This window comes from Cervus canadensis, chromosome 13 (genome assembly GCF_019320065.1).
Source record: "Cervus canadensis isolate Bull #8, Minnesota chromosome 13, ASM1932006v1, whole genome shotgun sequence".
In the NCBI taxonomy this organism is placed as follows: domain Eukaryota; kingdom Metazoa; phylum Chordata; class Mammalia; order Artiodactyla; family Cervidae; genus Cervus; species Cervus canadensis.
This window is the reverse complement of record NC_057398.1, coordinates 46478592-46503391: the sequence shown is the minus strand read 5'-3', so window position 1 is coordinate 46503391 and position 24800 is coordinate 46478592. Positions and strand designations below refer to the sequence as shown.

Here is a 24800-nt window from a genome sequence, read left to right as displayed (position 1 = left end):
ATAATAACCAAATATGGTGAGAGTTTTAATTGGTTAGTGGCTGTAAAAATGGGGAGAAATGGATAGATCTAAGGTATATTTGGAAGTTAGATTGGGTGATCTTGGTGATTAAGATGTGAGGTTTGAGAAATGTGTTAGAATAAAGGATATCTCCTAAATTTGGGGATGATGTAACTCTGAGGATGGTAGCACCATTCACTGACATAGGAAATTCACAGGTAAGAACACTTTAGAGGGTATTTGTGAATATAGTTGGCTTACTTTTGGGCATATTGAATTTGAGGTACAACAGGGTCAGCCAGGTGTGTGTGTGTGTGTACATAGATGCTACTTTCAGCTGGGATCCAGACCTCTTGCCACTTCACCTCATGTGTCTCCCATCAGAGTAGATTTATTTCTTAAGCCAAACACTGTGCTGTTTTCTACTTTGTGTCCTGGTGCCTGACTTTCATTTTTAGTTCCCTTTTAAATCATAATTATTTGTTTGCCATTTTACACTTTTCCCAGGTCCCCAGCCTCATTAGTCTGACCTTCCTTCTCTGTGGATACAAGCTTAATCTAGCTCCAGTGAATCATTTGCTTCTTAGAAATTAAATAACTAATTTAATAAATGATCTGGTATATGCCACGACTGTGCTGGGTTCTGGTAAAACAATAATGGGTAAAAACAGACATAGTCTTCACCCTTAGAGACCTTAAATATTTAGCGGGGACATAACCATTAATCAGATAACGAGAAAATAAATATAAAATTGAACTTCTAATAAAAACAAAGTAGGAGAGGTAATGCAATGAAAGCTTACTATGGTAGGATTTAAACCTGGTGAATTGGTCAAGAAATGCCCCCATGAGGAAAAGATAATTATTCTAAACTTTGAAGAATTAAATGGAAGTGGATTTGGTAAAGTTAAGTAGGTAAGGAGGGGAAGGAAGAGATCCCAGATAGAGAAAATAGCGTGTGCAGAGCTCCTGCTGTAGAACAGTGTACAGAGAAGGCCAGGGATTAAAAGAAGGTTGGTAGGTCTGGAGCTGAGAAAATAAAGGGAATGTGACGCAAGATGAGATTGGAGCAGTGGGTAGCAACTAGGTCAGAAAAGGTTTTGCAGGTCATGTTAAGAAGTCCCCATTTTAAGGAAAGAAACTTAAAAGTTTTAAGTTACTAAAATTAGCATTAGGGATCTACTGCAATAATTCAGATCAGAGATAATAGTAACTTGAATTAGAGTGGAGTAGTGGTGATGGGTTTGGTAAGAAGTGGATTCATTTAAGGGCGATTTAAGAGGTTAAATGAATGAGAGTCAGTGATTGGATGAGCTGGAGGAGAGAGAGAGAGCGATATGAGTGACAACCTAGGTTTTGTGTTTTTCAGTTTTGACTGTTAGGTGTCTGGCTTGTGCAGTTGGATCTGCTATTTCCTGAGAGAGGGGACATTGGAAAAATAGGGTCGCCATATTGTTCAACTCCAGAGGGTAGCATTCACATTATAGCCTATGGGATTGAATTCTCTGGGAACTGTGCAATGATGATCCATAGAGCTGAATGCAATTACCTTGATGAGTTAGTTTTAGAGTAAGACAAATAATGGGGTAAGGGAATGGGTGATAAGATCATGAGTTCATTGTTGGACATGTGCAGTCTGACCAGTCTTTGAGATATCCCAGAGAAGAGGTTAAGTAGACAGTGGGATATATGACCCTGGGTGGGGTTAGAGATATGATTTGGGAGTTGTGTATTTATAGATGCTAACTGAAATCATGGGTATGGATGAGCTTGCCAGAGTGAGCAGCTCAGAAAACCAGGACTGAGCCCTCCCTAAGGGAGGTCAGCATTTAATGGCTGGTGATATAGGTTGTAAGTTAAGGCTCTTTACTAGAAAGATAGAGAATGGCTACAGAAGGCTAGGAAAACCTACAGAGCAATATGGCAGCCAAAAGGAAAGTCAACTCTAATGAACGCTCAAATATAACGTGGACTGAGCAGTGTCTGTCAGATTTAGTGTAGGCCAGTTCCAGTTCAAGATGGTGACAAAGGAAGCTCCTGAACGTACATCCTCCCACAGACATACCTGTCCTAGAGCTATGTGTAGAACAATTCCCTCCAAAAGAAAACCAGAAATTCACTGAGCAATGCCTACACATTGGGTGAATGAGAAAAACCCACCCACATAAAAATGGGTAGGGAGAGACTGAGGCATCATCTTACCCAAAACCCTATCCTAGCAAAGCAATATACAATGGAGAGGGAACTCACAACTCTTAACTTCTCCCTAAGAGGTTTGGATCTAATATCCCGTACCTCAGCTTTTAAAACTTCCACCTGAGGGATGGGACCCTCAAACACCTAGCTTTGAAAGCCAACTGGGCTTCACCCATGAAACCCACAAGGGTAGAGCAAACAAATGGGCTCCTGAGAACTCTTGGTAGCTAACACCCTCTCTCATTATCCATCACTCCCTCTCCACCCCAGCACAGAATCTGCAGACTGAAATGCTCATTTCCCAATCTTTCCATGAAAGAGTTGTTGTTTTTCAGTTGCTAGGTCGTGTCCAACTCTTTGAGACCCCATGGACTGCAGCAGGCCAGGCCTCCCTGTTCCTCACCATCTCCTGGAGTTCACCCAAGTTCATTTCCATTGAGTTGGTGATGTTATCCAACCATCTCATCCTCTGCTGCCCTCTTCTCCTTTTGCCTTCAATCCTTCCCAGCATCAGGACCTTTTCCAATGAGCTAGCTGCTTTTAGCTTAGCTAGAAGCTGCCATCTGAGGGCTAGGCTCCTAATATGACACTAATCTAGGGGCCTCCCCAGGGACTGGGGATGCTAGCAGGTGCCCTCCTGCTGCCTCTCCCCAGGTCACCTGAAATAATGATATCTCTGAAATGATGCTGTGCATTCTTCTGATGCCCCAGCTTCCACGGCTGTTCCTCAGGGGGACACACCACTTGATCACCTGGCTCTGGTAGGCAGCAGAGCTTAAGTTCACCAGTCCCACAGGACTGTGACAGAGAAACTATTCTTAACTGGTTATTCTCTCAGGGCTCAGCACAGAGGGAAGAGAAAGCAAGGCCCATCTTTCAGTCTTTTTCCAAAAGTAGTCCACTTGCATACTTTGAAAGCTGCTGCTTGCAGGTCCAGCTTCCAGCCAGTCTGCATCTTGCTTCTGACTGAGATCCTCTCTCTGGGACACTGACAGGTCCTGGTATACCCTCACCTACTGGGGAATGCTAAGAACTAAGAAGGCAGCTCGGGCAATCACGAGGGTTTAAAAGACAACAGCTAGGGCTAGGCTGAACAGTAAGTTCCATCTCCTACATAAGACTACTCCTTCTTGCCTGGGAGAAGTGGCTATTTTATCTATTGCATAGAAACTAACACAGAAAAATCAAGAAAAATGAAGAAACAGAGAAATAATTTCCAAACAAAAGTACAAGATAAAATCTTCAGAAGCAGACCTTCATGAAATGGAGATAGGTAATTTACCTGATAAAGAGTTCAAAATAATGGTCCTGAAGGTGCTCACTGAGGTCAGGAGAACAAGGCATGAGCAAGTGAGAATTTCAACAGAGATAAAATATGTAAGAAAGTGCCCAACAGATTTAGTGCAGGTCAAAGCGATTCTAATGAGAAGTAATGGGTGGAGTGATAAGATAGAAAGCAGGCTGAATGGGTTAGCAAAATAGGGATGAAATATAGGGAAATGGGGCTTCCCAGGTGGTGCTAGTGGTAAAGAACCCACATGCCAGTGCAGGAGACATAAGGGACACTTCAGGTTCAATCCTTGAGTCTGGAAGATCACCTGGAGTAGGAAATGGCAACCCAGTATTCTTGCCTGGAGAATCCCATGGACAGAGGAACCTGGAGGGCTACAATCCATGGGGCTGCATGGAGTTGGACTACTTCAGTGTTGAAGTAATTGTTACAGAGAGTGGAAACTTTGGTTGACCAGAGAAAGAAGGATTTCCAGGTAGTGTTGGCGACTTATATAAAGTTGGTGATCAATTTGCTCTGTTGTGTAACTTTCTTTACTTGGCTCATCAGACGTCACTGCAAAGAAAGTAGGTAGTTCGGGGCTTGTCAAGAGTGGGCGCCACATTCTAGAGCGTACTAGAAAGTAGTTATTAAAACAGAAGGCCTTGTCTGAAATGTAAGAAAATAGGAAATAAAAAGGAAGAGGTTAGAAGTAGAGGTGAAGGGACTTCCCTGGTGGTCCAGTAGCTAACACTCCATGCTCCCAATGCAGGGGGTCTGGGTTCTATCTCTGGTCAGGGAACTAGATCCCATGTGCCACAACTAAGAGTTTGCAGGCTGAAACTAAAGATTTTGCATCCTGCAACCAAGAAAAACAAAAAAGATACTACATGCCTTCACTAAAAGAAAAAAAATGTAGAGGTTAAGGTCCCAAGGAAGATGAAGAAGAGTTGTAGTGGGTGTAGCTGAATTAGCAAACTGGGAATGTCTGAGAATAAGATGTCTGAATTGATGCTTTAGTAAGCAGAGAAATTACGATAGTATTGATCATGCCTAAGACATAACACTGGGAGAGGATGGCCAAAGTACGGTGCAGGAGGGGGACATCAAGGATTAGGAAAGGCCACGATGGTGGGTGCTTGCCATAGAGGTGAAAACAAGATGACATTTGAATGAGGGGGACTTTGGAGAGGGTGCAGCAGTGAGGATAGAGAAAGGACAGGGGTACATCAGATGCCATGAACTTCAAAGGGTAAGTGTTTTAAAATTTTGTTTTTTGTTTTTCAGAAGAATCATGATCTGCGAGTAGTGATGGTGCTCTGTGGCACAGACAGAGCTCAGAGGACAGGACTTAGGTGAATTTGCTGGTTAAATGGTGGCAACTCCAAAGGACACACAGTGGAAAACTTGAGGTGGTTGAAAATTGGGCCAGAAAGCAAAGAAACAGTAAGATCCTTGCCTCCTACAAACTGATCTCCAGTCATTGGTTTGCTCATGAAAAGGGCTCTCTTACCACCAGCTAACCTCTGCTCTGCCTCTGGACCCTTCAGGGCTCAGGCATGACAGAGACTGAACTGCAGTCACTAAACTAAAGGACTATCCCTGTGTTGCACCATATTCTCTGGTTGCTGAAATCCAGCTCCTGGGAGGTGAGCTGGGCAAATCGGTGAGATCCCTTAGTAGGTGAGATCTCCCTTTACTCTTTCTTCTCCTCCCTAACTCATCAACTCCCTCCCGCTTCTGTTGGTGGATACGTGCATGGACATATGTTCTTAATATTCATCTAAATCAAACGTATAGATCTAATGAGAAAGAGAAGTTGCTGCAAAAAGGCTATACATGTTTCCCAAAGTTACTTATTATTAGAAACAGGCATGACTTATCTCCTTTGCAGATTATTCACACCATTAACCTCCCATTAGCACAAAAAATTAAGGAGTCAGTAATATTTAAAATAGGGCCGTAAGTAATTTAATTGTTTATGGTCCACTCTTGTTTAATGTTTTCCAAAACAAAAAACAAAAAACACAGGACAGAGATAATTATCTGCAGTCCCAACTTTTGTGTTAAGACTTTTTACTCTGCTCTCGAAGGAAACTAAAGCTGAGTCCAGGGAAATGCTTTTCCTACCTGTTTCCTGTATGCATTGGAATGATGACTGGTGGCCAAGGGCTGACCCAGGGTCAGCGGGGGCACAACCCCTGCCTCCTTCCTGTCCCCACTGCTGCAGTCTACCATGTGCCCTTAGGTGGAGTTGAAAGTCACTTTTGATTGGGAAGACAATGGCTTCCCAATTGTTGAGGATGAGCATAAGGGGACCTGAGGTGCAGTAACAATTCTCAGGAATTCCTTCCTCCTGTATCCTTGGTATAATAGTTACATACAACTTTTAGGATGTCACATATAGGACAGAAGTATAAAGGTCCCAGGAAAAGAGGGGAGAGCTGTGTTTACTTTTCTGTATCTTTTACAACTTCCCGAATTAAGGCCTAATTAGGCACCAATCATTACCTGGGAATCACTCCAAAGGTCTCTATTGCAAATATAGTGGTTAGGTTACAGAAACTGCAATAAAGAAAAATATTAAAGATTAGATTAAATACAATATATAAAAGACTCTGGCCCATCTCTATGGTAACCAAATCATGTATAATCTTAGTTAAGGTGTGATTTTCTGTTTTCTTTTTTGTTTCAAGATAGTAATTCTATTACTACCAAAAGAAATTTTAATCAAACTGAGTATTGCCTTCCATTTTACAGAGAAAAATCTCCACTGTAATGAATGGGAATTATGAATGCTGCTGCTGCTAAGTCACTTCAGTCGTGTCCGACTCTGTGCAACCCCATAGATGTCAGCCCACCAGGCTCCACCGTCCCTGGGATTCTCCAGGCAAGAACACTGGAGTGGGTAGCCATTTCCTTCTCCAATGCATGAAAGTGAAAAGTGAAAGTGAACTTGCTCAGTCGTGTCCGACTCTTCGCGACCCCATGGACTGCAGCCTACCAGGCTCCTCCGTCCATGGGATTTTCCAGGCAAGAGTACTGGAGTGGGTTGCCATTCCCTTCTCCAGAATTATGAATGAAATATATTTAAATGTATACTCCCTTCTTTGTTCTGTTGATAATTTCACTGCAAAATCACAGTGGGTAGACGGATGTGGAAGAATTGCTAAGCATTTTGTTCCCTTCGGTGGACAACTTCACTAATTTAATTAGCTTTATTTTAATTTTTTTTTGAGTTGTTTTAAAATTGAAGTACAGTATAGTTGATTTACAAGGTTGTGTTAATTTCAAGTGTAAAGCAAAGTGATTCAGTTATACATTTATCTATTCTTTTTCAGATTCTTTTCCCCTATAGGTTATTATAAAATATTGAGTATAGTTCCCTCTGCTAAACGATAGATCCTTGTTGGTTATCTATATTATATACAGTAGTCTCTATATGCTAACCCAACCTTCTAATTTATCCCTCCTGTCTTTTTTCCTTTTGGTAACCATAAATTTGTTTTCTATGTCTGTGAGTCTATTTCTGTTTTGTGAATAAATTAATTTTTGTCTTTTTTAGATTCCACATATAAGTGATATTATATGATATTTGTCTTTGTCTGTCTTGCTTATTTCACTTAGCATGGTAATCTCTAGGTCCATCCATGTTGCTGCAAATGGCATTATTTCCTTCATTTTTGTGGCTGAGTAATATTCCACTGTGTGTTTTTGTGTGTGTATAAAACATCTTCTTTATCCATTCATCTGTTGATAGACATTTAGGTTGTTCCCATGTCCTGGCTATTGTAAATAGTGATGCAGTGAACACTGAAGTGCATGTATCTTTTCAGATTATAGTTTCCTCCAGATATAACCCAGGGGTGGGATCCCTTAATCATATGGTAGCTCTATATTTAGTTTTTTAAGAAACCTCCATACTGTTCTCCATAGTGGCTGTACCAATTTACATATCTACAACTGTGTAGGAAGGTTCCCTTTTCTCTATACCTTTCTGTGCAAGTGAAAGTCTCTCAGTTGTGTCCGACTCTGTGCGAGCCTATGGACAATACAGCCCATGAAATTCTTCAGGCCAGAATACTGGAGTGGGTAGCCATTCCCTTCTCCAAGGGATTTTCCCAACTCAGGGATCAAACCCAGGTCTCCCACATTGCAGGTGGATTCTTTACCAGCCGAGCCACCAGGGAAGCCCTAGCATTTATTATCTGTAGACTTTTTGGTAATGGCCATTCTGATGGATGTGAGGTGACACTTCATTGTAGTTTTGATTTGCATTTCTATGATAATTAGCAACGTTGGATATTTTTTTCGTGTGCCTTTTGGTCATCTTTGTGTGGAGAAATGTCTTTTAAGATCTTTGGTCCATCTTTTTTGATTGGGTTGTTTGTTTTTTTGATATTGAGCTATATATGCTGTTTGTATATTTTGGAAATTAATCACTTGTCAGTAGCATTGTTTGCAGATATTTTCTCCCCGTCCATAGGTTGTCTTTTAATTTTGTCTATTGCTTGTTTTGCTGTGCAAAAGCTTTTAAGCTTAATTAGGCCCCGTTTGCTTATTTTTGTTTTTATTTTTATTACTCTAGGGGGCTATCCAAAAAGATACTGCTGTTTGACATATTTATGTCAGAGTGTTCTGCCTGTGTTTTTGTCTGTGAGTTTTATAGTATCCAGTCTTACATTTAGGCTGTTAATCCATTTTGAATTTAATTTTCTATGTGGTGTTAAAGAATGTCCTAATTTTATTCTTCTACATGTAGCAGTTCAGTTTTCCCAGTACCACTTATTGAAGAGACTATCTTTTTTCCAATGTGTATTTTTGTCACCTTTGTCATAGATTAATTGACCATAGATGTGTGGGTTTACCTCTGGGCTTTCTATCCTGTCTCATTGACCTATATTTCTGTTTTTGTGCCAAACTGTTTTAATGACTGAAGCTTCATAGAGTAGTCTGAAGTCAAGGATCCTGATTCTTCCAGCTACATTTTTCTTTCTTAGGATTGCTTTGATTACTTGAGGTCTTTTGTGTTTTCACATAAATTTTAAGATTTTTTTTGTTCTAGTTCTGTGAAAATACAATTGGTAATTTGATAATGATTGTTTTGAATATGTAGATTGCTTTGGGTAGTATAATCATTTTGGCAGTATTGATCCTTCTAATCCAAGAACATGGTATATCTTTCTATCTGTATCATCTTCAGTTTCTTTAATCAGCATCTTATAGTTTTCAGAGTACAAGTCTTTTGCCTCCTTAGGTTTATCCCTAGGTATTTTATCTCTTATAATTTAGCATATTGCTTGGGATGAGATAGTATATAGCTAAATAAACATTAATATATGGTTCCATCTATCTTCATGTGGGAGAAGAGAGAAGAAAAGAACTTAATTTTATTGAGTCTTTGTTACGTGCCCAGCAAAATTAGAGATTTTTACCCAGACACATCATTTAATCTTCAAAATAAAGATAGGTTTTACTGACTTACTTTACAGATAAATAAACTTAAAAAGACTGCTATTTGCTTAAGAGATGGCTAGATGGCATCACCAACTCGATGGGCATGAGGTTGAGTAAACTCTGGGAGTTGGTGATGGACAGGGAGGCCTGGCATGCTGAGATTCATGGGGTCACAAAGAATTGGACATGACTGAGTGACTGAAATGAACTGAACTGAACTGAGATAGTTACTAGTGGCAAAATTTGGACTCAAACCAAAGTAGACTCTCTAACATAATGTTCTCAAGGTCCACTGATATTGTTTCAAGTGGCAAGATATCCTTCTTTTAATGGCCAGATAATATTCCACTGTACATATACCACATTTTCTATAACAATTCATCCACCCTTGGACATTTACATTTGTTCCATATCTTGGCAATTGTAAATAATGCTTCAGTGAACATTTAGTTCAGTTAAGTTCAATTGCTCAGTCATGTCCAACTCTTTGCAACCCCATGGACTACAGCACGCCAGGCTTCCCTGTCCATCATCAACTCCTGGAGCTTGCTCAAACTCATGTCCATCAAGTCAGTGATGTCATCCAACCATTTCATCCTCTGTCATCCCCTTCTCCTCCTGCCTTCAACCATTCCCAGAATTAGGGTCTTTCCCAATGAATCAGTTTTCACATCAGGTGGCCAAAGTATTGGAGCTTCAGCTTCAGCATCAGCCCTTTCAATGAATATTCAGGACTGATTTCCTTTAGGATGGACTGGTTTGATCTCCTTGTAGTCCAAGGGACTCTCAAGAGTCTTCTCCAACACCACAGTTCAAAAGCATCAATTCTTCAGCGCTCAACTTTCTTTATGGTCCAACTCTCACATCCATACATGACTACTGGAAAAACCATAGCTTTGACTAGACAGACCTTTGTCAGTAAAGTAACGTCTCTGCTTTTTAATATGCTGTCTAGGTTGGTCATAGCTTTTCTTCCAGGGAATAAACATCTTTTAATTTCATGGTTGCAGTCACCATCTTCAGTGATTTTGGAGCTCCCCAAAATAGTCTCTCACTGTTTCCATTATTTCCCCATCTATTTGCCATGAAATGATGGGACCGGATGCCATGATCTTAGCTTTCTGAATGTTGAGTTTTAAGCCAACTTTTTCACTCTCCTCTTTCACTTTCATCAAGAAGCTCTTTAGTTACTTCTTGCTTTCTACCATAAGGGTGGTATCATATGCATACCTGAGGTTATTGATATTTCTCCTGGAAATCTTCATTCCAGCTTATGCTTCATCCAGTCTGGCATTTCTCATGATGTACTCTGCATATCAGTTAAATAAGCAGGGTGACAATATACAGCCTTCAGGTACTCCTTTCCCAATTTGGAACTAGTCTGTTGTTCCATGTCCAGTTCTAATTGTTGCTTCTTGACCTGCATACAGTTTTCTCAGGAGGCAGGTCAGGTGGTCTGGTATTCCCATCTCTTTCAGAATTTTCCACAGTTTGTTGTGCTCCAAATAGTCAAATGCTTTGGTATAGTCAATGAAGCAGAAGTAGATGTTTTCCTGGAATTCTCTTGCTTTTTCTGTGATCCAGTGGATGTTAACAATTTGATCTCTGGTTCGTCTGCCTTTTCTAAATCCAGCTTGAACATCTGGAAGTTCACAGTTCACGTACTGTTGCAGCCTAGCTTGGAGAATTTTGAGTGTTACCTTGATAGTGTGTGAATAAGTGAAATTGTGTAGTAGTTTGAACATTCTTTGGCATTGCCCTTCTTTGGGATTGAAATGAAAACTGACATTTTCCAGTCCTGTGGCCACTGTTGAGTTTTCCAAATTTGCTGGCATATTGAGTGCAGCACCTTCACAGCATCAGTTTTTAGCATTTGAAATAGCTCAGCTGAAATTCCATCACCTCCACTAGCTTTGTTCACAGTGAACATGGGGGTGCATATATCTTTTGAAGTTGGTGGTTTTGTTTTCTTCAGATAGTACAGAGGAATGGAATAGTTGAATCATATGGTGGGTTCTATTTAATATTTTCATAAACCTCCATAACAGTTTTCCATAACGGCTACATAAATTTACATTCCCACCTACAGTGCACAAGGGTTTTCTTTTCTTTACATGCTCATCAACATTTACCTCTTATCTTTTTGGTAACAGTCATTCCAACAGGTGTGAGGTGATATCTCACTGTGGTTTTGATTTGTATTTCTCTGATAATTAGTCATATTGAAGACCCTTTCATGTACTTGTTGGCCATCTGTATGTCTTCTTGGAAAAAATGTCTAATTAATTCAATTTTAAAATTGGGTTTTTTTCCTTTTTGATATTGAATTGTATGAGTTCTTTATATATTTTGATATTAACCCCTTATCAGATATATAATTTGCAAATATTTTCTCTCATACTGTAGGTTGCCTTTTCATTTTATTGTGGGTTTCCTTTGCTGGGCAGAAGCTTTTTAGTTTGAGGTAGTTTCACTTGTTTGTTTTTTATTTTGTTGGTGTCAAATAAAAAAATACTGCAAAGACTCACATATTGGAGCTTACCACCTATATTTTTTTTTCTAGGAGTTTTATGGTTTTAGGGCTTATGTTGAAGTCTGTATTCCATTTGGAGTTAATTTTTGTGTATAGTGTTAGATAGTGGTCTAATATCATTCTTTCACAGGTCCAATTTTCCCAACAGTGTTTTTGAAGATATTTTCCTTTCCCCCACTGTATATTCTTGGCTACTTTGTCATAAATTAAGTGCCTGAATATGTGTGAGTTTATTTCTGGAGATTTCTATTTTATTCCATTGATCCATGTGTCTTTTTATGTGTATATCATACTTTTTTGATTATTGCTTTGCAATGTAGTTTGAAATCAGGGAGTATGATGCTTCCAGCTTTGTTGTTCTTTCTCAAGACTGCTTTGGCTTTGGGGGATCTTTTGCAATTGCACACAAATTTTAGGATAGTTTGTTTTATTTCTGTGAAAAACATCATTGGAATTTTGATAGGGATTGCTTTGAATCTGTAGATTGGTTGGGTAATATGGAACTTTTTCTTTCTCTTCATTTTTTTCTTTTTCTTTTTGAAGAGCTTTCTACTCAGCTCCTTTTCTCATAACCCTCAGTTTCTTTCCTGTGGGTATCTCTTAAAATCTCTTTTCTTCTAGTATGTCAGTTAACTTATTTGTATTTTCAAAACTCTTTACTATCAGCTATTCTCTCCAACTCAAGTCCCAAATTAAATTTTTAGCTGTCTGTAGGACATCTTCACTCAGACATTTCATTGTCCTCTCAAATACAAAGTCAGAACTCTTATCTCATTATTTCCAGCAAAACAAAACCACCTCATTATCTACTGTGGTCAAAGAAAATACCATAATTTTTAATCACCTAGTCTAGAAAACTTGAAACCATGTAAATTCCTTCTTTTCCTTCACTTGGCACATTAGATCAATATAATATGTCTTTCCCTGATAAATATTTATTAGATTTTTTCCTTTCCATTCTTACTAGCAACACAGCTTCCTTTGATCCCTGTCTTGTTAATTCCATTTCTCTCATTTATCTGTAATTTACTTTCTGTTCATAGTATTCTTTCTTCTTAGGCTAATTTTCCTAGAACTACTCTCTCATCACAATGCTCCTCTAGTAAAGATACTAAAGAGGCTCTCTAGGACATGGTTTGAAATTGACTTCAACATTATGAATTGCCTTGGATTAATTTGCATCCTTTGTTTTTGACCTTCCTCATGCAAGGTATTGGGTTGGCCAAATGAACGAACATTTTGGCCAACCCCAAATTTTCCACCATGTTAATGTTCAGCTCAATTCCATTATTAGTGTGATTTCTTTCATTTGAAGGGTCTGTCTTAGTTCTCTGACAATATAAATTCTTAATATTCCCTGTCCTCTGGGAAATTTTCTCCTGATGCTCAATATTGATTTTTCCCATCTCTGAATTATTATTGTGCTTATCAATAATACAAACGATTATATTTGAAAGATAGGTGTTTGCTCTGATTTAACCTCCTTTGGTCTTAGGTGTACCCTCCGCTCTTCCTTCCCCAACCAGTTTAATTACAAGCATCTTGAAGGCTGAGATTATCCTTATGCTCTATTTTGCATCTATCATAGCAATGAAACGTAGTGAAGTACTCAGCATGTTAACTGTGCATAGATTATGTTGAACATGAAATCCTATCTCTTACTGCCACAGAATGTTTAACATGATTGCTCCAAAATGAAAAAGCAAATGTGACACGAATACTTAAGTGACATTGTGGGTTCAGTTTCAAACCACCACAATAAAGTGAACCCTGCAATAAAGCAAGTCACACCAATTTTTTGGCTTCCCAGTGCATATAAAAGTTACGTTTACACTATACCATAGTCTATTAAGTGTGCAATAGCATTATGTCTAAAAAAAGAATGTACTTATCTTAATTATTTCTCAAAAATGTTAACCATCATCAGAGCCCTCAATAAGTCATAGTCTTTTTGTTGGTGGGGGGTTTGAAATATTGCAGGCATTACTAAAATGTGACTCAGAGACATGAAGTGAGCAAACGCTGTTGGACAAATGGCACGGATAAGCCTTACTGACCAAGGGTTGCTACAAACCTTCAATGCAGTATCTTTGAAGCACAATAAAGCAAAGCATAATAAAATGAGGTATGCCTGTAATTGGATGGCTGGGTGATATCAAATTAAATCAAGAAAATAAAAAATGTAATTTTTAGAAACTAATGCTAAAACTATTATAATGGAACATTTATATTCACCTATAGTTTGGATCCAGGATCTTCACACGAAACACATACATTCCAGAATGGTCCAAGGGCCAAACCAAATGGTTATAGTTAGACTTGTTGATAATCTCATATGGTTGACTTAAATCTCCTGGTTTTCCAATAGCATAAGAAAAACAATGCTTATAGTTCTGAATAGAAAACAAAAACCTTAAGGTCATTATCTGAATTTTATAAACAAAATTATATTCCCATATGTTTATTTTGGAAAATTATTTAAAGATATAATAATTATTCCCATCTCTTTTATCATTTTAGTGTTGTATATTAATAGTATTTTTAGAGGCTATCTTGGGTTAAAGTCTGATTAAAAGTGAGGCTTAGTGAAAGCAAATACTTTATTTGCAAACAATAATTTAATAAATTAGGTTGTTAAGAACCTGTAAGTATTTTATTTCCCTAAATCTAAAAAATACAAAATCCTTCATGGATACTTAATTTAGGGACAGATACAATTTTGATTATAAGGTATGGATACAATAGTAGTTAAATTGATAGCTTTCCATGAATGATGTCAGATTCGTGATCTCCAAAGAAGATTTAGCTTTGGAACCAGGGACCAGGCTTGATCACTCAAGAGCTTTTGTGTAGCAGAGTTTTATTAAAGTAAAAAAAGGGACAGAGAAAGCTTCTGACATAAACATTAGAAGGGGGACAGAAAGTGCCCCACTAGCTAGTCTTATGAAGGCCTTATATACTTTTACCAGACCCACTCCCATAACAATACATCTTAAATTAACAAGATTAGAACTAACAACAGAACGGTCTTACCAGACTGACTCCCACAACATACATATTAATTTATAACAAGATTAGTCAGAAGGTTCTTGTTAAGAAGGAGAAATATGTCCTCAAACAGGATGCATTGTTATTATATAATCTTTAGTACAAAGCTTAAGGAAAAACATACCTTTGAGCAAGATGAGTTTTGTTGTGTTATTATTAGCTCTGGGCTTAAAAAAATAAGTGACTAAGACTAAGGAATGTAGGGAAAAAAAGTTTGTCCCTTTCTCCTCCTGGAGAGCCCTGGACTTCTTCCTTGAGGGCCCTGTACTCCTTATCAACCTACCTAAGAATCAGCTCTCTCAAAATCTTCCCCTAGGCATTTTATTTATTTCCATTTACCACTACTGTCTCTCTGTGGGTCTCAAGATACAAACTGGAAAGGATATTTGTTTATCTCTTGTTCCCCTTTTTAAAAGCATAGACACTATATTTTTTTAAGTCACTTTGTTAAAGTTATGTTTAGAAAATAAAATCCTAAAATAATACACGGCATTTCTTCTGGATACTTGTAGATCCTGTATGCTTTTACACCCTACTTAAAGTGTTGCTCATCTCTTTGTCATGCATTCTCACTGTGGCTGAATTCTTTCTATAGCTTTTGAATGAGTAACTACCATTTGATTTGCTCAAGTGGTAATTATTTCTAGGGCTTTTCTTCACATTCTTCCTACATTTTGACAATTTTCAATATGCAGATATTGTGTACTTTCTTAACTTTACTTGGTTTTGATGATAATCAGTAACAGTTCATATAGTCCCTGGCCTCATGAATTACTATTCATTTTTAGCCAAGGACGTCTTGGATTACTACAGAGTCATGTCCAGAAACTCAGCTCACATCCTGAGTTATTAAGTATGTAGCTAGGCATTCGTAATCCACATTCTCCCTTTCCTTCTCAAACTCTAACATTAACTTAGAAGAACCTGTGAAAATGCCACCTTTGTTTGTGAGTCCTTCAGATTTTCTCTTGAGAAATTACAGTCTGTAAGCTACTTCCCAGGTTTTAATACAAATGTCACTCATCCTTATAGAATCAGGACTACGCAGGAACTAGTGCAGCTCTAAGAACTGGAAGGCTATTTCATTTCAGGTATATGTTTCAGGAAGACAGTACCTCTGATTGCCATGTTGAATAAATACACAGTGACACTGTTTAGTAAGCATAGCCTTACTCACTAGGACATAACTAATCTTTGCAGGTACCTGCCTTCTCTTATATTCAAACTCCAGACTGAACCTATTCTTTCAGTGGTGAGATTTTTGTTTCTCATCTGGTAGAATTGAACACTTATGGCCTGGTGTGGGCACTTCAGAATTCTTTATAGAATGTAAGCCACTATTTCAATGTTTCTAGAATGTGGTCCCCAGATCAGCATCACTTGGGAACTTGTTAGAAATACAACTTTGGGGGCTTAGCCCCAGATCTGATGAATCAGAAACTTTGGAGGTAGGACCTGGAGATCTGTTTTAGCAAGTCCTCTAGGTGATTCTGATGTCACCTCGACATAATTCTAAAATTTGAGAAGTACTGCACTGTATTGGGGCTTCCCTGGTGGCTCAGTGGTAAAGAATCTGCCTGCCAATGCAGGAAACACCAGTTCAGTCCCTGGGTTGGGAAGATCCCTTGGAGAAGGAAATGGCAACCCACTGGGAAGTCCCATGGACAGAGGAGCCTGGTGGGCTACAGTCCATGGGGTTGCAAAAGAGTCAGACACGACTTAGCAACTAAACAATAACGGTACTGTATCATACTGAGTGAGGTGAGCTACTTAAATGCTAGTTATCAGGTAGATCATTGCTTCCTAGGACCATATTATTTTATCATATCTCATAACATTTGGGTGCCCTTTGTGAGATTTTGAGTCAGAGTGAAACCTACATCTGTCCTCAACCCCAGATTCTTGGATATCCTTCAGTAAGAAGTTAGAAGGGTAAGTTTTGTTTTTAACTGATTCCATTACTAGTTTAATTCCTTATGATTTTTATTTTTATTTTTTTTCATTTATTTTTATTAGTTGGAGGCTAATTACTTCACAACATTGCAGTGGGTTTTGTCATACATTGACATGAATCAGCCATGGAGTTACATGTGTTCCCCATCCCGATCCCCCCTCCCACCTCCCTCTCCACCCGATTCCTCTGGGTCTTCCCAGTGCACCAGGCCCGAGCACTTGTCTCATGCATCCCACCTGGGCTGGTGATCTGTTTCACCATAGATAGTATACATGCTGTTCTTTTGAAACATCCCACCCTCACCTTCTCCCACAGAGTTCAAAAGTCTGTTCTGTATTTCTGTGTCTCTTTTTCTGTTTTGCATATAGGGTTATCGTTACCATCTTTCTAAATTCCATATATATGTGTTAGTATGCTGTAATGTTCTTTATCTTTCTGGCTTGCTTCACTCTGTATAAGGGGCTCCAGTTTCATCCATCTCATTAGGACTGGTTCAAATGAATTCTTTTTAACGGCTGAGTAATATTCCATGGTGTATATGTACCACAGCTTCCTTATCCATTCATCTGCTGATGGGCATCTAGGTTGCTTCCATGTCCTGGCTATTATAAACAGTGCTGCGATGAACATTGGGGTGCATGTGTCTCTTTCAGATCTGGTTTCCTCAGTGTGTATGCCCAGAAGTGGGATTGCTGGGTCATATGGCAGTTCTATTTCCAGTTTTTTAAGAAATCTCCACACTGTTTTCCATAGTGGCTGTACTAGTTTGCATTCCCACCAACAGTGTAAGAGGGTTCCCTTTTCTCCACACCCTCTCCAGCATTTATTGCTTGCAGACTTTTGGATAGCAGCCATCCTCACTGGCGTGTAATGGTACCTCATTGTGGTTTTGATTTGCATTTCTCTGATAATGAGTGATGTTGAGCCTCTTTTCATGTGTTTGTTAGCCATCTGTATGTCTTCTTTGGAGAAATGTCTGTTTAGTTCTTTGGCCCATTTTTTGATTGGGTCATTTATTTTTCTGGAATTGAGCTTCAGGAGTTTCTTATATGTTTTTGAGATTAATCCCTTGTCTGTTTCTTCATTTGCTATTATTTTCTCCCAATCTGAGGGCTGTCTTTTCACCTTACTTATAGTTTCCTTTGTTGTGCAACAGCTTTTAAGTTTCAAAAATATGGAACGCTTCACAAATTTGCGTATCATCCTTGCGCAGGGGCCATGCTAATCTTCTCTGTATCGTTCCAATTTTAGTATATGTGCTGCCAAAGCGAGCACCCTTATGATTTTTAAATAGCTGAATAATACTCCTTATAATAGGTAGGTGACCTATAATTAATTAATTGGCTTCACAAATATTTACTGAGCACCTGTAATGGGTCAGATGCCACTGAAAACAACAAACAAAATTCCCTTTCCTTATGGAGCCTACATCTTAGTTGGTGAGTCAGATAATGTATAAGATAAGTAAGTAGACTACGTAATGTATCAGGGAGTTATAAATGCTAATGACATTTAAGAAAATAGGGGAGGGAGGTAGGAACTGTCATGGGGTGATGTTTAAATTTTTCAGTGGAGTGGCCAGGGAAATCTTCATTGACTAGTTGATTTTTAAGTAAAGACCTGAAGAAAGGTATTAGCTAGTCATGATGGGGGTTGGGAGGGGATGCGATACTGTAAGTTCTGTTGGCTTTGTCATAACTCTAAGTGATATGAGAACTATTGCTTGGCTTTTGAGCAGAAGAGTGGCATGTTCTGATTTATGTTTTAGTAGCATCATGCTTGGTGCCATGTTGTGAATAGATTCATGATGGGCAAGGCTGAAGCAGAGAGACCAGTTAGGGTGCTGTGATTATATCCCAGATGGTTGGTGATGGTGGCTTGAAATAGGGTGGTGACCAAATCTGAATACATTTTGAAGAAAGAACCAACAAGATTTCCTGAAGGACCAAATGTGGACCATAAGATGACATGCAGAGGCTTTTATCCTGACCAAGCTGGGAGGATGGAATTTCTATTAACTGAGGTAGGGAAGAATATTGGAGGAGTACATGTGAAGGGTGGATATCAGAAGCTCAGTTTCTGACATGTTAAATCTGAAGCATTATCAGTTTTCTCTTTTGCTGGAATATTCCCATCAGTCAATATGTGGTTATGTCTCTCAACTATTAAAAGAAGAAGATTTTTTCTTTACCCATTGCTCTCCAGCTATTTCTCTTCTTTACTACAAAACTGCTTTGCAGAGATGTCTGTTCCTGCTGCTTTGAACTCTTTTTTTCCTTGCTAATTAAACCCACTTCAGTAAGGTTTAGTCTCTCACTATCCTACCAAAACTCATCCTGTCAAGGTTATCTCTATGTTACTCTATGTCAAGGTTATCTCTATGTTATGAAGTAAATAATCATTTTTTTCAGTCCTCATCATAGCTGACCTATTTTAGTAGTGAATTTAGCACAGTTGATCCCTCCCTCCTTCTGAGGAGACTTGATTAATAGGAAGTCCAGAACATCGTATTTGCCTGGATTTTCTCTTGCTTCTTGGATGATTCCTTTCTTACCTCCTTTTTGTGCGTGTGTGCTAAGTCGCTTCTGACGTGTCTGACTCTGTGCAACCTTATGCACTGTAGCCAACCAGGCTCCTCTGTCCATGGTATTCTTCAGGCAAGAATACTGGAGTGGACTGCCATGCCCCCCTCCAGGGGATCTTCCCAACCCAAAGGTGGACCCCACGTTTCTTACGTCTCCTGCACTGGCGGGTGGTTCTTTACCACGAGCGCCAGCTGGGAAGCCCTTTACCTCCTTTACCACTCCTCATGTACTCCATCTCTAAGTACTGAAATGACCCAAGATTTAGTCCTTTTCTTTTTTTATCTATATCAGGGGTTCCTAACCTCATAGTGAGTGTGTATAAATATATAAATATAGATTTTAAAATATAAATAAAGTTGTGAAAGTGAAGGTGAAGTCGCTCAGTTGTGTCTGATTCTTTGCGACCCCATGGACTGTAGCCTACCAGGCTTCTCCATCTATGGGATTCTCCAGGCAAGAATACTGGAATGGGTTGCCATTTCCTTCTCCAGATCTTCCCAACTCAGGGATTGAACCCAGGTATCCCGCATTGTAGGCAGACGCTTTATCGTCTGAGCCACCAGGGAAGTCCAAGTAGATAAAAGTTGTATCTTATTTTATTTTTATATGGACCCCTTTGGCAATCTGGTGAAACCTATGAACTACTATGGGCCCCTCTCACAATAATGTTTTTAAAAGCATAATGTAAGACAGGTTGCATTACAAGGGAAACTAGTTATATGGAATTGTAGCTGTCAAAATATTAAAAACAAACAAAAATATTAAAAACAATAGAGCAACATATTTCATGTTTTAAGATATGTGCTTCTCTATATAAAATTAGATAGAAGGGTCTTGTACCAGATTTAATAACTACCATAATTTTCTTGGTGAAGTAGGAAGCAAGTTCATTATGTAAGAATGAGGATGGGGAAAGAGTTGCTGGAGATTTAAAGAGAGAGGAGAAAGCCTGCAATAACTATTTGTGACAGGGGAAGAAGCAACAAGTTGAAGAAATACAGTAACATTTGCTGGGTATTATGGGACCATTTTAATCATTAAATGAAAGTGAAACAAGTCAGCAAGGGTTTGTTTTTCTCTGACCACAGCTAAGGTGGATAGTTGAATTTAACCAGGGATGTGATTAGCTATAGAAATACAAAGAAGTGCGAGGGGAGCAAAGGAATTGAGGGTGTATACTAATAGAGTGATATGATTATTGACTGTGGAATTTAAAATAAAAAGGGAAAAGAGAACTGGGGGTGTGGTGAGGGTGGTAGGACCAGTGAGTTGAAGGTTATGTTAAGTTGGAAGAACTGTTCGAAGGATTGTTGGAGTAAAGCTCCTAGATTCATGTTACTGGGAAGACAGGGAGTAATGGGTGGAAAATGGATGGTTTGGAGTTGGGAATATAGAGGAAAATACACATTGTTCATCTCTGTCTGGACATGTATAGATTCTGCTGGAGAAGCAAAAATAATATTCCATTATAGGGTTTACATTTTAAAGGCTGAGGTACCTTATATGTCACATGTTATTCATGAGATATGATTTGATTTGCCAAATAAAATAATTGCAATTTAAGAAAATTCAATTGAAAAAAATTGAAAACAGTATAGTATTGATAATTGGCATTCAGAAAAGATCTTTTAGTTGTATAAAAATTGAAATGTCAGGCATTCTTTAGAAAGATTCAGTCTCGGTGCTTTAACATGTGTTTCAGATATTTAATAATCTGCAGATAGATTTTCAGAAGAGAAAATTAAAACAAAATTTTTAGTAATGCAGAGCAACAGAAAATCAAACAGAATTAAGAGGAAACATTTTAGAATAGAACAGAAAAACTGGATTTGATTTACAAAATCAAACTTAAACCCAAACTATTTCCTTTAAGCACTTATTAATACTAAAATGCCAAGTTAGTTATTGTAAATAAATAATTTACAAGGTAATGTTTTTCTTACCTCCGGTCCCCAGACTTCTTCTAACGGGAGGTGCTTGTTAAGCTCAATCATTGAATTCCATGTCTGAGCTTCATTCAAACAACCGCTCTGTCAAAAGATTTTATATATACAGAAAGATTATATATATATATATATATATGTTTTGCATGTCAATTTATTTCTAAGTATTTAATTAGTGCCATTGGAAATTATACATCTAATTTTAATTATTTAAGTGTTTGCTGATATATAGAAAAACAATGGACTTTTGTAAAATGATCTTGTACAGAGACAACTTCTTAAACTCAGTTATTAATTTTAATTGTTTCAGATGAACAATCATGTTATCTGTAAATATGACAGTTTTATTTCTTCCTTTCCAACCTTTATCCTTTTATTTTTATTGCTCATTTTTTACCTTATGAGAAACATCTGGAACAATGTTGTATAGAAATGGTTAGAACAGGCCTCCTTGTTTCATTCCTGATTTCAGAGGGAAGGCTTTCACATTTTTACCATTAAGTATGATGTTTTATGGGCTTCCCAGGTAGCTCAGCTGGTCAAGAATCTGCCTGCAATGCAGGAGACCCTGGTTCAATTCCTGGGTCAGGAAGTTCCCCTAGAGAAGGGATAGGGTACCCACTCTCATATTCATGGGCTTCTGTGGTGGCTCAGACAGTAAAGAATCCACCTACAGTGCAGGAGACCTGGGTTCATTCCCTGGGTTGGGAAGATCCCCTGGAGGAGGGCATGGCAACCCACTCAAATATTCTTGCCTGGAGAGTCCGCATGAATGGAGGAACCTGGTGGGCTACAGTCCATGGGGTTGCAAAGAGTTGGACACGACTGAGCAACTCAGCACAGCAGCATGATGTTTTATACAGGGTTTTTTGTATCCACATTTTATTAGGTTAAAGAAGTACCATTTATTTATAATTTTATAAGATTTATTTTTAAAGTAATGTTATATATGGATGATAAATTTTTTACAAATTTTATTAAAAATTTTTTTGGCCATGCTGGGTCTTTGTTGCTGCATGGTTTTTTCTCTAGTTGTGGCAAGTGGGGCTACTCGCTAGTTGCAGTAGTGCCCAGGCTTCTCTTTGCAGTGGCTTCTCTTGTTGCAGAGCATGGGCTCTAGGGTGCATGGGCTTCAGTAGTTGTGGCATGTGGCCTCAGTAGTTGCGACACCTGGGCTCTAGAGCACAGGCTCAGTAGTTGTGGCTCACAGACTTAGTTGCTCTGTGGTATATGGGATTCTCCCAAATCAGGGAGAATCTGTGTTGGTCTTACTAGTAAGGCCTTTCTGCCATGGCCTGCAAAGTAAACAGGCAGAATAACAGGGATTGACTGTGGAGGCTAAGACTGACCAATCACTGAGGATGAAGGAAAGCCAGGAGAGGAGAGTGTGGGGACAGTGAAGCCAAGGTCAGTGGGTCAAGTGCTGCAAAAAAATCAAGTGAGATGAAGCCTACAGTGGTATTCATTTGATTTAGCATGAATATGATGATTGGCCGAAAGCCAAAGTCAGACCCATAAATAATCAAACATTAAATACAATGTGGAGAGAAAATAAAATAATAATTGCATCATCCTACTATAAATATTACCTTTTCTGACCCCTTTTGTTCTATGTGACAGTGATTTCTTTTTTCATAAATGAATTATAGTAGTCATAGAATTTAACACAGAGGTAGTATTTTTTTTCCCCTGCCTACAGCTGACTGGTTCTGTTTTCCTTAGATAACTTATACATCGATTTAAAATAGAAAGACTTGTCTAATTGTATGCTAAATTCTATTTAAATCCAAAAATGTCATACCTTCTTCATAGTATTATTAAAGCTATAGTCATCCCTGCCATGTATTTCCCACACTATGAAATTTACTTCAACATCTTCAACATAACCATTGTCATTGTATCTGAAACACAAAATAACAATTTAGTGTAGAAGAGTTAAGAGCTCCAGAATTTAAGATAGATGTGCTTAGGGTTAAATCCTGTCTTTATTACTAGGCTTTGTGAACCCTGCAGAAATTACTTAAACTCTTGAAGCCTCAATTTTCTTATCTATAAAGTACCTACTGTGTAGGCTTCCTTCAGTTCTCAAAATAAAACTAATAGTAATGAAGCAGAATTTTTTTTACTTTTTAAAACAGTTGCAACCATATATTGATGAGGTGAGTGAAAGTGAAAGTCGCTCAGTCATATCTGACTCTTTGCAAGTCTGCAGGCCAGAATACTGGAGTGGGTAGCCTTTCCCTTCGCCAGGGGATCTTACCAACCTAGGGATTGAACCCAGGTCTCCCACATTGCAGGCAGATTCTTTACCAGTTGAGTTACAAGGGAAGCCCAAGAATACTGGAGTGGGTAGTCTATCCCTTCTCCAGCAGATATTCCCAACCCAGGAATAAATCGGGGTCTCCTGCATTGCAGGTGGATTCTTTATCTACTGAGCTATTAGGGAAGCCCAGGAACAATAAAAAATCATAAAATCATATTTCCTGTTCCTCCACCCCCACCATTCCTTTGATATTCAATTTTAATCATGAATATTATCTTTTTTAATGTTTGCTTTGTACAATTAAAAATGCTTACATTTCTACCAGAAAGAAAACAACATGATTTATTTAAGTAAAAAAGATCTTAACTCTTGAGCAGGCATCACTTGACACTCATGAAAAGCAAGAAGCTACAGTGTCATCTAGTGGCAATAACAATGAATTGCATAACCCATGCTTTCTGGGTTTATTATGCTCTTTAATATTCTATTCATTTCATTGAGAATACCAGGCAAAAATACTTGCCCGTGTGAGCATGGCTTATTTTCATTAAAGTTTGTTAATGTGATATAAAATACTAATTAAACCTGAGAGACTCATGAATGTTACTACATTTTGTAACTCTTCCCTACAATTTGTAATTTCTCCACTATGGCAGTTCTACTTTTGGAATTGGGAAGGAGAGAGCTCTCTATTGATCCAGTAGACATATGTTTACAATCCTGTGTGGTCGCTCCAGATAGCTCATTATATTAATCATGTCTTTTAATTTCTGTAAAGTGGTGCTTAGTATCTGGGGACTTGCTTAATTTGGAGGGACTGCCCTTCCCAGGGTTAATTCTTAGAGATGGTAAACCAGGAATGCCTTTCATACGCAAACCAACCAATCCAGAAGCCTGGACACTGAGGCTAACTGATCTCAGATCTGACTGTCCTTCCATAGTAGTCCAACTCTGGCAGCCCCATAGTCTGTAGCCCAGCCAGAACCCACCTCCTTTATGAGTTGTCACACTGGCCCACTCCCCATTCACCTCCTTTAATCACCCCAAGACGAGGTACTAGACAACTAGACAGCACTTGTGCTCAGAGCCCACTGAAATGACTCAAAATAGCCAGTTCTGTCCTGCTTACCCTGTCTCTCCATTCCTTCCTACAGAAAACACAGTTGAGGCTCTTACCTCTGTTTTCCCCTCACTCCCTCTCTCCTGACAGGTCCTGGTGCTTCCCCATGAGGCCCTACATGATGTGCTGTGCCTCCTGTTTCTTGGGATTGTTATTTATAATAAACTTCTTCCTTCATGACAGTCATTTCCATGTCTATGTGTCTTACCGTACCTGATTAAACAAATCTTGAGTAGCCCTAAAACACCCTAATATCTGCTATTGAACTTCCTGCATCATAGTAGAGCAATTATGTCCCTCTGTTCCCTCTGGGTTGCTTCTGTAGCACCAAATTCTAGTTTGGGATGGGTTGTCATGGGAATTGATAGCAAAGAGGCAGCTGGGATGACATATTCCCAGCTGAATCGTACTTCTAAGACTTGCTTTATTCT

At 38.7% G+C, this 24800-nt stretch overlaps 1 protein-coding gene and 1 non-coding gene across 2 annotated transcripts in view; both read right to left on the bottom strand.

Moving 5' to 3' along the window:
- The window catches only part of CATSPERE (catsper channel auxiliary subunit epsilon), a 144756-nt gene that overhangs the window by 835 nt on the left and 119121 nt on the right, over window positions 1-24800 (bottom strand). Inside the window, exons 18-21 of the mRNA XM_043486222.1 lie at window positions 22788-22887; window positions 20987-21073; window positions 13692-13849; window positions 5978-6031 (exon numbers count right to left, since the gene is read on the bottom strand). Of these exons, the coding sequence (XP_043342157.1) occupies window positions 5978-6031; window positions 13692-13849; window positions 20987-21073; window positions 22788-22887 (399 nt within the window). The remainder of the gene's footprint in view (window positions 1-5977; window positions 6032-13691; window positions 13850-20986; window positions 21074-22787; window positions 22888-24800) is intronic.
- On the bottom strand, window positions 17627-17733 carry LOC122452689. The gene has a single exon (XR_006272837.1). It is a non-coding gene; the product is annotated as a U6 spliceosomal RNA (small nuclear RNA).